The sequence below is a fragment of the Zootoca vivipara genome, chromosome 6, assembly GCF_963506605.1.
Source record: "Zootoca vivipara chromosome 6, rZooViv1.1, whole genome shotgun sequence".
Taxonomy (NCBI): domain Eukaryota; kingdom Metazoa; phylum Chordata; class Lepidosauria; order Squamata; family Lacertidae; genus Zootoca; species Zootoca vivipara.
Window position 1 is genome coordinate 49,937,004 of NC_083281.1, and position 12,651 is coordinate 49,949,654.

Sequence of the window (12,651 nt, forward strand, 5' to 3'; positions counted from 1 at the left end):
CAAGCTAGATTGACCACGGTCTGACTCTGTAGAAGGTAGCTTTCTAGTTTCCTAAATTCTAACTGCTTGTCCAACCTCTGTACAGTATGGAATACAGGGGGAAACGCAGCACTGCACACCGTTTTCATAAGTGCTTCAACTTCCAGAGTGTAAGGACTTTATCTAGAACGAAAAGCCTATGAAAATGGTTGCATCCCGCTCAGGAGGGGCATTCCAAACTTGACTGGGATTAAATCCCTGAAAACAATTTAGATATCCCACAGTTTTCATGGCCTTTTCATTCTGTGAAAGGAATTACATCACACAGTGCAAGGTGGAGGAAATGATTAAATGCCAGCAAGGCTTCCTCAGTCGGACTCTTGAATCTGATTTAGCACAAGAAGGATGTATATCCCCTCAGGAGTTAGCTGCACAGTTAACCGAACTCGGGAACTTATTAAGTTCCCTCTCTAGGGGGAAAAAAATGCCATCCAATATACAATTTGTTTGTTCCATACCTCAGTGTGAGCTTTCTTTGCTAACAGATTCCCTGCAGGACTAGAAGATGTCTCTAAATATCCAGCCTTGATCGAGGAGCTGTTGAGGAGAGGCTGGAGTGAGGAAGAGCTGAAGGGTGTTTTGAGAGAGAACTTCCTTCGTGTTTTCCGGGAGGTGGAAAAAGTACTGCTAATATTTGTTTTCCCCTTTTAACTGGCATTACATTTCCCCGAGGGAGGGAAAGAGATCCTCTAGGTCCGAGAGAAGGAACCTGCGCCTTCTAGATGTTCCCTGATCTAAGGGCTGAGGTTACCCAGCAAATTGGAATTGTGGGAATTAAAAACAGAAACATTTCATTGCTGGATCAAATTTAAGACTCTTTTAGGTCAGTACTCAGCCTCCAATAAACAGCTAGTCAGGTGTCCCGGGGGGTGGGGGGGAGCAGGCCAGCCTAAAGATGGGCATCACTTAGTGTGGGAGGAAAATATAATCCCTGTGACCCACATGTGTGGGGTAAATAATAATAAAAAGTATCAGCTGGGTGCCTGGATTCACAACTTGGGGCTAAATTCACCCTCCAGCAGGAGAGTAGCAGAGTTTAAACTCTCCACCCCCCTCCATTTTCTTCCTTCCCCATCCCACAATGATTAGACAGCAGTCTGGATCAACTAAGCATGTTCAGTCTGTATAGGACTCTCTCTCTCTCTCTCTCTCTCTCTCTCTCTCTCTCTCTCTCTCTCTCTCTCTCTCTCTCTCTCTGTGTGTGTGTGTGTGTGTGTGTGTGTGTGTGTGTGTGTGTGTGTACGTACATAATAGAGCGTTTGTTGTTTTGAAATTGTAATTCTGTAAACCTTGGAGTCCTCCCAGGTCTGATGATACTTTTCTCCTGGGTGTGGTGGTGTTTGTTTTCCTAGATAAGGACCAGAATTTAGAGCATGAGTTCACTCTTTGTATGTAGCAGCCTTCCCCAACCAGGTGCCCTCCAATAGTTGCTCTGTCCCAGTTCCTGTCAACCTAGCAGTTTGAAAGCACACCAGTGCAAGTAGATAAATAGGTACCGCTGTGGCAGGAAGGTAAACAGCGCTTCTGTGTGCTCTGGCTTCTGTCACGGTGTCCCGTTGCACCAGAAGCGGTTTAATCATGCTGGCCACATGACTGTCTGTGGACAAATGCCGGCTCCCTCAGCCTGAAGCAAGATGAGTGCCACACCCCATAGTCGCCTTTGACTGGACTTAATTGTCCAGGGGTCCTTTACCTTTACAAGTCTTGAATAGCAACTTCCATCAGCCTCCGCTAGCATCGCCAGGCTGCTATTTTAGGATGCTTTGTTCACAGAAGGTCCCAGCTACTGGCATCACCAGACTTCCCAAGACCCTGGTAAACCACTGCCAACCCAAGGAAACATCATTAGACAGTTTATGCACAGCCTAAATCAGGACTGGGGAACATTTGACCTGCCAGATGTGGCTAAACTACAGATCTCATCATCCCTGGCCACAGTCCAGCAACATCCGGATGGCCACATGTTCCCCAGTCCTGGCCTGAATTTTCTCCAGCTAAGTTGTACTAAAAGTAGACCCATTGAAATCAACGGGCTTAAATTAGTTGTGCCCATTAAATTCAACAGCCCTACTCCCACATATAAGATGGGTCAACAGAATAAGGCAGCTTCATATGTTTACAGTTGATCCAAAGGTCTCGCTTTCTGATACATATCGTTGTGTTTGAATACTTCTAGGTGCGTAATGAGAGCTTGTCAGAGGGCGTGAGCGAAGTGGAAATTCCTCCTGAAAAAGTCGACCATTCCTGTCGCACAAAACTAAAGCCCCCATCTAAGACAGCGACCAATTCCCGTGGACTGCACTGGGGAGGGCAGCAGCCGTACAGCCTCATACTCACAATTGCGGTGTATGCAATGCTAAATTGAGATCATCATCTCAGGCAGTGGTGCAACAACTCTGCATGCCTGGCTGGAAGATACAATGTGAAGTGTGACGCATGTAGATGCTGCTGTGGGGGGCCCCCACTGTGCCTTCTTCATTTCCGTGAATGAAGAGTAGAGGCTGTCTCTGGACACGAAGGGCAGTCAGGTGAAATACAAGGACAAGACTCCTTTGCCTTAAATACTCGTGCCAAATACCAGGTTTCAGCAAATGCCACCTCCAAATGCAGCAGGTGTTAAGTTTGGGGCAGGGAACCAGATGCTGTGGGACGCCAGCTCCCATCCTCACTGACCCTTGCCTGCATTGGCTGGGGCTGATGGGAGCTGAGAGCCCCACATCACCTGGAGGGTCACTGCTAGCAATGTGGGAGACATTCAGTGCAGTTCATGTTTATAGGCAAACCAGCCTAACGCACTTTCCAAAACAATATGCAATTCAAAACACAGGCATCCTTAACTATCCATAATTTTGCACTAAACCACTGTTAGATTTTCACAAGGACTTTATTTTTCTTTTCAGATAAAACCACAAACTGGTTTAGAAATATGGAGAACTGAAGAGTGGAGGGATGAGAAACTTGGGGCAGATTGACCACACCATATACATCTAGAGCACACCCCGTATACATTTAAAGCACATGGCTTCCCCCAAATACACCTGGGGACTATAGTTTATTAAATGTAGTTTTCTGAGAGGAAATGACAATTCCCAGGGTTCTTTGGGGAAAGCCATGCACTTTAAATGTATGTGGTTGCCTGTTTGATAGCCATACCGCAGGGTTGCCATACATCTGGAATTTCCTGGACATAGCCAGCAATCGGCCCTTGGAAACAGTGTCTGGGCAGAAATTGCTTAAATGTCCGGGAAAATCTGGACGTATGGCAAGCTCAACAACTTCTGTTCAGATTTTCACTTTTTGAAATATGGCAACGCTACCATACCGAAATATAGGAATTCCTTCCATATGGAGGTTTGTCCATCCCTACATTGATGACTTTTCACCGCTATTTCAGGGCTTTCCTCTTCTGACAGGCTTTTGACCTCTGAGATTAATTATCTCTCTCTTTCTCTTTCTAGTGGTATGCTGTTTTTTGTTTTGTTCTGTTTTTTTTACTTTTAGCTTGTTTTCTTAGCTGTTTGCTGTCTCAAGCATGCTGAGTGAAAAGAAATGATGTTGTTTATTAAAGGCAGTAAATCGTTAAATAAATCCAAAACCAGATCAATATCCAGCAGTTTCAGATTCAGCAATTTAAGAGGATCACCAAAACAAATGAGGGACAGCTGCTGAGGGAGAGGAGAGTTAGATTCATGGATCCTATAACATGCTGAAAAATTGTTGGAAAATATCACATGCGATGTAATAGTTGTGAAGAGTTTTGCTGTACAATATATATATTTAAAATCAGTATAATGAGCAATTCTGTGACTGCTTGCTGTTGGATTCGCTAGAGCAGTTTGAAAGCTAAAGCCCCAGTCAATTATTATGATTAACTTCAGTTGAATCAGAACCTTTGGTTCCAGGACCTCTGACCCTCCAGGGGTTGCTGGACTACAGATCCCATTATCTTTGTCCATTGGCCATGTTGGCTGGGGCTGATGGGAGCTGGAGTCCAACATCATCTGGAAGGATGATCATTCCCCACCCCAGTTAGTCTCATGGACAAAACTTGGCACTTTCACATTTTCTTCTGCAAGTTCCAAACATCTCAGATGCCTACTCCACAGTAACTCAGAGCAGGGCTTTCAGTGTGGCTGCCCCTGTTCTGTGAAATAGCATTCCTGTCAAAATATGACAGGAGCCTACCTTCTTCACGTTCTGGAAACAGAAAGATATTTTTCTTCTAACAGGCTTTTTCCCAACTGCATAAATGGATCTTTACCATTAGTGACTGTTTCGAAGGGTTTTCGTTATGTTTTAAACCAGGCATCCCCAAACTGCGGCCCTCCAGATGTTTTGGCCTACAACTCCCATGATCCCTAGCTAACAGGACCAGTGGTCAGGGAAGATGGGAATTGTAGTCCAAAACATCTGGAGGGCCGAAGTTTGGGGATGCCTGTTTTAAACATATGTTTTTGTGTTTTCAAATGCTGTGATGATTGTATAGAAGGCAATAAATAAATTAATAATAATTATTTATTTTTGTTATTAAAAACAACCACGTGCATGTTGGTATGAAACACAGGGCTTAACTTCTCTGTACCACATTGCTTTTTTTAATAAAAAAAACACTTGGCTGAAAATTTTAGAAAGGCAGTAACATGTAAACGATCAAATGTCTGACTTGGGTCCAGTAGTTTTGTTTTAATTTAAGGGTGGGGAAGCTCTGGCCAAGAGCCGAATCTGTCCAGCCCTTTTCCCCAGGCTTCAAACCACACTGGTCCTGCTGTGTCTCCTCTTAAGTAACCTGACCTCACTGGCGGATGGTTCCACTCAGGTTCTTGAGTGACGACTGTGAGTACCACCCCCTCTGGTTACTTCTACGTGACACACACACACACACCCAAAAAAGATACAGAGGAGACAAGGTGTGCACACCCACGTTTCTGAGGGAATAGTATGAAAAAGTTGGATCTGTTAATCTAAGCCACAAAGAGCTGAAACAGCAGTTCCTAAGGACTTAAAGAGATTCCTGTTGTTTGGTGTCCAAACAACTCGCTCATCCATCATAGGTCTGACTTCACTCACTGGTTAACATCTCTAAGGGGCGGGAGCAGCCAAGGTGGGTCATCTCACAGGTATGACTTAGAGGGGTACCTGCCATAGCTGCCAAGTTATCCCTTTTTTTAAGGGATTTTCCCTTATGCTGAATAGGCTTCCTCGCGAGAAAAGGGAAAACTTGGCAGCTATGGTACCTGCACAATTTGCTGCTTAACTTTCTTTCTAGGAGGACTAGATACTTCTTTTAAAAACAACAACAAACAAACAGAAAGCTTTAAGTCTGTGGATCCTTGCAGCCATGTGCAATTGCCCCAAGCGCACCTGTATAATCTGATCATGAACAAATTTCAGACACACTCGGGAAAGACCAGGAAATAGGTTAGACTTGGTTGGCAGGAACAGAAGTGGCAAATATTGCCCACCATCTGGAATATTTTAAGGGACAGAGGGAGGAAGTGTGCCAGCCAGACCAGTACACTTAGCTGCCCAAAGCGAATCTCAGGTGACAATCTCCCCTTTCAGAGAAAGGAAGCCCAGCTCATCATTGGAGCAACAGAAGAATGTGAGCTTGGCTTTGAAGTCTGCCTTGACCCTCATTTGTTGGGCTGCAGAGCCCTCTTGTGTCTTTATGCAGTCCCTGCAAGCGCCTCACTCTCTTCCCCCCCCCCAATTTCACCCAACCCCTTTTTTTGTTTTAGAGGCTTTTTAGTTTAGTGTAGGCCAGAGGTTCAGCACCAGTCAGATACCTCCAGGGGGACACTAGCCATCTGTAGAAGAAGGGAAATGCCGAATCAGATACCTTTTTTTTAATATGAAAAACAAATAATGGGTAAAAAAAAAGAGTACAGAAGTTGAGTAAGGGCATGAAAGGAAGACTTGCTTCCACCCTGGCCTGAGTGAGCCCCAGCTTCCCAGCCCCAATCTCTTGCCCCTGAGGACCTAAGTGGACCCTGCGGCCTAGCAGGCAGAGGTCAAAGGACAACACCAAGATCGAGGGCAGGAAGTGCCTCCTGAATAACCCTGGCACCGGAGAGGCACATATCATGATTTGCCTTCCAAGTATCAAACATGATAGCTTCTGTGAGGCTCTCTTATGGGTTGCTTTGAGAGCCTCTTGCAGCTATCAAGTGGGATGTAAGAATCCCAAAGAAAGAAATACAGGTGAGCTGCTAACGTTTAGTTTGGGGAGCCTTGATGCGTATGCCATCAGTGACTTGATGCTGCTGGCAGTCCTGATCTGTTGCAGCTTCACTATTGCTGCCTGCGTAACACCTCAAACCCACAGGAGGATACAACACCTCAGAATCAGGGGGGCTGGCCTTGACCAAAGAGGCAGACCACTGCCCTCTACCAGGGAGTGCCACTAACTGTGTGTGTGAGAGAGTCCTTGCTTTCTGTCCTCGTCTGTCTTGCCAGGTGATGCAGACCCAAATCTAAGGTCTGCATCACAGGGTCCCCTCTGACTACTCTGTCAGGGGGACCTTTGCAGTGCTGACCTCTTGTCTGTCACCAGAAATGTGGGGTGCTGCTATTCCCTGTATTCCCAAGAGAGGAAGGGCCCAAAGGGTGGGTGGTTCTCCTGGCAAAACACCTGCCAGGTGGTGGCTTCTTCCTGCATGGATCTCTTTAGAGGAAACAAACCCTGAGCAACACACTGTATCCGTTGTGTGTGTGAAGCCCCTTTCATTGCTATGACATTCACACACACGCCAAAGAAGAAAAAGGAGTCATGTGCAGCATGTAAAGGCATCCCCAGTATCATTTTTTATATACCCTGGCCCTCTATAGAGAGCTGGAAGGCCCATAACAGTGCATATATGAAAATTCTGAATATAAACTGAAGTCATCTTGTTAACTGTGCAATAAAGCCACTGGCGCTGCAATGTGACTTGCCCCAAAGCTAATTGAAACAGACAATAAGGAAAATGTGGGAGAACAATTGCTTACCGTGACACCATACAGCCTCAGCAAAGGAGAATGCGTGCTCAGTAAATAACCAACATCATTGGGCTACAAACTTTGTGCAAGCAAATGAATTATCAATAAACAGATTGTTTAGAACTAGAAGTAACACATGCACACACATCCCACTGCCAAATCCCTTTTTCCTAACATACACCCAAATTCTGTGCTTTCCACAGCTGCCGACTGGTTAAGCATGAGGTGCAACACTTTGGAAATATTGCTCCACATCTGAGGCCAGAGCTTTACATGGGTGCTCTGGGATTGGCCCTTGACGTCAGCTGACTAGAGATTCTGACAGGCTGGCATCACAGCCTAGCTGGTGCCCTTGAAGCCCAAAGCTGAGGCTTGCCAGAGAAACAGAGCAATCCATCTTTGGTTATTGTAGAGGCTGGCTTTCTCCCCAGGGGCTACCAAATGGTCCAGATTTTGCTAATCTCAAGTAGCTGGATACTTGTGCAGAGCTCCACACAAGTGCAAGCAACAGGGCAAACACTTCTGAAAGCCAAGAGGTTTTGTTTCATAAGAGCTAATAACAGGAGAGCCATTTTGCTCCTGTGCAAACTTTGCCACCAGTCTTTTGCATCTGGAAATAGAGGGTGGAGCCAGGTGGCTTTTGTGTTGCTGTCGTCTGTGGAATTGAATCTCTTATTTTGGAAAGTGTTTGTCCTTTTGCTTAGATTATCTGGAGCTCAACAGTGTCTTCAGCTTCTGGAATGTAAATTACTTTATGTTTTCACATAAAGGTTCATTAAACCATGGCTTAGTGTGATGTATTAATCTCAACTAGTAGTTTAACAATGGTTTGTTTACTGACAACAAAACACATCCTAAAACCCTGGTTTGCTGTTGACTTACAAACCTTGGTTTGTTTTAGAAATACAGTAAACAAATGGTAGTTCAGTTGGTAGACCCAGGTGGCGCTGTGGGTTAAACCACAGAGTCTAGGGCTTGCTGATCAGAAGGTCGGCGGTTCGAATCCCTCCAATGGGGTAAGCTCCTGTTGCTCGGCCCCAGCTCTTGCCCACCTAGCAGTTCGAAAGCACATCAAAGTGCAAGTAGATAAATAGGGACCGCTCCGGCGGGAAGGTAAACGCCGTTTCCGTGCACTGCTCTGGTTCACCAGAAGCAGCTTTGTCATGCTGGCCACATGACCCGGAAGCTGTCTGCGGACAAACGCTGGCTCCCTCGGCCTATAGAGCGAGATGAGCGCCGCAACCCCAGAGTCGGACACGACTGGACCTGATGGTCAGGAGCCCCTTTACCTAGTTCAGTTGGTTAAAGCATAGTGCTGATAATGCCAATGTTGCATATTTCTGCAGGGGTTTGACTAGATGATCCTCAGGGTCCTTTCCAACTATATGAGTCTGTGAATCAATCAATGGCAATTTCTCATTTTTCCAGTCTTAAATTCCATTTTCCACATCAGTTTGTGATATTTCTTTTAAAAGTCCTAATGAAAATTATTCATCAGTTTAGTATGAATTTCTCCTAATATACATGTGATATAGGCAAAAATCTGCCCTTATTCCCTATGCAATTTTGCCTCACATAGGTTAGGCAGAGGGGGCAGGAGGATAATCCAGGACCAGTGATTTATAGGGTTCTGTGCCACCTGTGGGGCAGGAGGAAAAGGAAGAAGTCGGGCAGTCAAAGATGGGAGCAGAGGAAGCAGGGGAAGAGTTGCAGGAAGGCACAGAAGTAGAAGAGATGCTCCCAGAGATAGTTGGGCCATTAGAATCTCCTCAGTCCCCTCTCCCGCTGTCTCCAAGATGAAGATTGGCTTAAAGCAACAGGAGCAGCTACGCAGAAGAAGTTGCCAGCTGCTTGCACACACTAGGTTTAAATGTGCTGATGGAGGCGTGGTCACACTGTTGCTCTGGCTCAGAGCACAAGTCTGAAGGAGATGCCTAGCTAGCTACCGTACTTAGCAGGAATGGTGCATGTGACTCTTGCACCACAGGTACTGATGTAATTGCATGCTTTGGCAATAAAGAACTAGACTTACAATTGCATGTCCTCATCGGGTGCTGGGTGTGCTCAGGACATATACCCATTTCGCAAGTCAGTTTTACCTAATATAATCCATTTATGTATGTTATTTTCACTAATGGGCTGTTTTAAATGGTTTTTAATGTTGTTTTGATGTTGCAACCCACCCTGGGACATTACAGTGGAAAGCAGGTAATAAAACAACAACAACATGACACACATTTTACACACACTTTAATATACCATATGCATTATGGTACAAATTACTTGCTTGGATAACTGGATTGCAAAATTTTGAGAGGTGTGAACTTTGAAGGATGGCTGTGTTTCCATCTGTGTATTGTTTTAGAAAGTGCAAATTAAGTAGATTCACCTTTAAATGTGAAGTGAAATTCCTAATTTGTTTAAACTATAGCTTTGCATTGTGCATGAACCCAGCACCTTTTCCTAACCACAGTTTCTTTAGGAACCTCACTGTAGATGCTCACCAAACTACAAAGTCATAAGGCAAGAGCAACTGGAAGACAAGACAAGCTTTGGTTTGTTTGGACATTTGTGGGACAACTTGTGTTGTGGTTTGCTAAATAACATGTGGCTTAAATAAACCATGGTTTAGTGTTATGTGTGAACCAGCCCACTGTCAAATCATTAAAGCAATACTGCCTGGCAATGTCTACCCACAGCCTCCGGCAGGGAAGCATCTTCCGAACTATCTTCTGGCAGTTCCAAGTTCAATCCCTGGCATCTCCAGGCAGAGCTAGGAGAGTCCTCTGCCTGAAACCATGGAGAGGTGTTAAATGGTCTGACTCAGTATCAGGCAGCTTCCTATGATTCCTAAAACAATAGCTCTACCACTGAGCTATTGTCCCTCCCCAAAGGAGAGTGATTTAACTAATATGACATGGAAAAACAAACACTGCTTCTTGTCCATCTCCGCTCGCCCTTTGAAAGAAGCAATCGAATAAACAATCTAAACAAACTTCTGAAAGTTTCCTCTTGAGAATGCACCAGCGCACTGCTCAGCCTTAACCAAGATTGCTTTATATCAGTGAATCAGACTAGGCTTATCCTGACTGCCTACCACTTCAAAGCATGCAGCACCAATTGCATTTTAGGCTTTAGAGTTTAATCCTACACACCCTGGGCTCCAGGAAAATAAAGCAAAACTCTTGTTTGCTTGTAATGGAAGCGATAGCAGTGCCATTGTCCTTCATTATAAATGAAAAAGCAGGATGATGTGCTCTCTAGAGCAGTGGTTCCCAACAGGTGGTCCGGGGACCCCCAGGGGTCCGCGAGCTATGCCAGAGGGGTCCGCAAGATGCTATTAGAATAAAAAATATCTTAAATATATTTCGTATGATAACAGATTTTTTGTTTTGGCCGCTTCCTGCATGAGCAGAGTCTAGCGCAAAACTAGAATTAGATGAGGCAGTACTTCTGCTGTATGCCGTTAGGTGGCGCTTTACAAACACTACTGTTTTACAAAGAGGCAGCGCGCGCATTCTACTAACGCTCACCTCCCCAAGATGCTTTGCGCGCGTCGGCTTCATTTGTGCGCTACTGCGCAGGTACCCTGTCTTCTCCATTCCCCTCCCTCCTCCCTGGACTCTTATAAAAAGACTCTTAATTTGGCTCTCACTTTTTAATTTTAGGATTAGGAATTAATGGGGGTCCTTGTCACAATAGCGGCTCGATGAGGGGTCCTCGAGAAAATTTTGTTGGGAACCCCTGCTCTAGAGCATGGAGGGAGTGGGGGAGACACCACTGGGAAAAGTGGAGGGGGGATTCTGCATTCCTTTCATATCACTTGTTATCTAAGCATTTATTCTGATTTATTTGCAAGGGAGGTTAAGCAATATTGTGTCAAGCTACTTTTATACTTTGCAAGTGATTTTCTTGGTCACCTTCCTTACCACCACCACCCCCCAAAAAAACTTTTAAAAAGTGAGTTGTTTGTTGGGAAAGATCACCAAATCTACTTCAACTACACAACCCGAATTTGTAGCAGTAGTCTGGAAGAAGCCCCTTTCTCTAACATGAAAATATCATGTTATGGTATCTGAAGAAGTGTGCATGCACACGAAAGCTCATACCAAAATAAAAACTTAGTTGGTCTTTAAGGTGCTACTGAAGGAATTTTTTTATTTTACTTCGATCCAGACCAACACGGCTACCTACCTGTAACATGAAAATATCAGACACCAAGACAACAAACTTCTGATTATAGCCACCCGGTCACACACAATAAGAAGAACATAAGAAGAACCTGCTGGATCAGGCCAGTGTCCATCTAGTCCAGCATCCTGTTCTCACAGTAGCTGACCCAATGTCTATGAGAAGCTCTCAAGCAGGGCCTGAGCACGAAAGCCCTTTCTCCCCTCCTGCGGTTTCCAGTAGCTGGCATTCGGAATACTGACCATGGAGGCAAAGCATAGCTACCATGGCTAGCCCTTTCCTCCATGGTTTTGTCTAAGCCTCTTTTAAAAGTGAGCCAATTTGGTGACCCTCACAATCTCCTGTCGGAGCAAGTTCCAAAGTTACACACTATGTGTGAAGACGTATTTTCTTTTTTCCTGTCCTGAATCCTCCAATAGGCAGCTTCATTGGGTGTCTGCAAGTTCTAGTCCTATGAGGGAGGGAGAATTTTTACCCCTATATCCACAATACACCAGACATTTTAAATGAATACCACAAAACAGCAAATATTTAATTTTCCATAAGCACTGTTTTCTCAAAGTCCCTTTGTCTTCAACCACATTTCAGAAAAGCAAACAAGAATGTTCCCTTCCCCTCCTTTGTAAAGTGTACTTTCGGGGGGGCATGGGTTGAGGAAGTGGGTGAGATAGTAATCCTTGCCTGAATGGGGGATAAAAAGAGATGTGTGAGTATGAAGAAACTGCCCCAGTGAGGAGGTCTTGCCACCACAAGCAAGCGGGCAGGAGGCAGGCGCAGCACCCAGGTCCAAATCTGCCACCCCTCCCAGATTGTCGCTTGAGGCAGCTGCCTCAGAAAGGCTCATATTAGTGCCAACTGTGTGGCTGGGGCTTATGTGTGGCTGGGGCTGATGGAGTCCAATAACATATGAAGGGCCACAAGTTGTGCTAAATCCAGCTCCTGGGGAAGCAGTATGGCTGGGCCTTAAAAGTCTCCCCCACCATTCCAATTTTCCTGGAGAATTTGCACAACGGTCACCATTTCACAGACAAAAACAGGACTGTGTTGCTGGGATTTCTATTCACGTGCCAAGAGTCACCACAGAAGTTCAACCTGGCTGCTTCAGTGACTTCACAATACAGCACGAAGTTTCTACCACCTAAAAAATAATCATCATCTTGACTTCTCGCTCTCAAAATTTATTACGGGGCGCAGTGAGTCAAATTCAATGTTAATGAAGACCCAAAAATAAAAGCCGCCGTCACACTTCTGGGAAGAGGAAGCCCTAATGAATAGGAAACACATTATTTGTTCCAGGACAATGAAGGGCAAAATTAGACTGAATGTCAAATGTGATTAAGTGTTTGTCTGGAGGCGCCTTTGAAAGATGTTTTTTAAGTGTCGTTGAAATTACTGTGTGGGAGGGGATAGGCTCTCACCACTATTTCCTTTGAAAGGGCTCCA

At 45.0% G+C, this 12,651-nt stretch overlaps 1 protein-coding gene across 5 annotated transcripts in view; it reads left to right on the forward strand.

Annotated features, from left to right (window-relative positions):
- LOC118087311 (dipeptidase 2-like) overlaps positions 1 to 10,995 on the forward strand; it is a 29,981-nt gene extending 18,986 nt beyond the window's left edge. For 4 of the 5 annotated variants that reach the window (XM_060275954.1, XM_060275956.1, XM_060275953.1 and 1 more), the window contains 2 exons: positions 525 to 660; positions 2,216 to 10,995. In XM_060275954.1, the coding sequence (XP_060131937.1) occupies positions 525 to 660; positions 2,216 to 2,404 (325 nt within the window). In that variant the 3' untranslated portion in view covers positions 2,405 to 10,995. The remainder of the gene's footprint in view (positions 1 to 524; positions 661 to 2,215) is intronic. The other variant, XM_060275955.1, reaches the window with a different exon arrangement.
- The last annotated feature ends 1,656 nt before the right edge of the window (positions 10,996 to 12,651 follow it).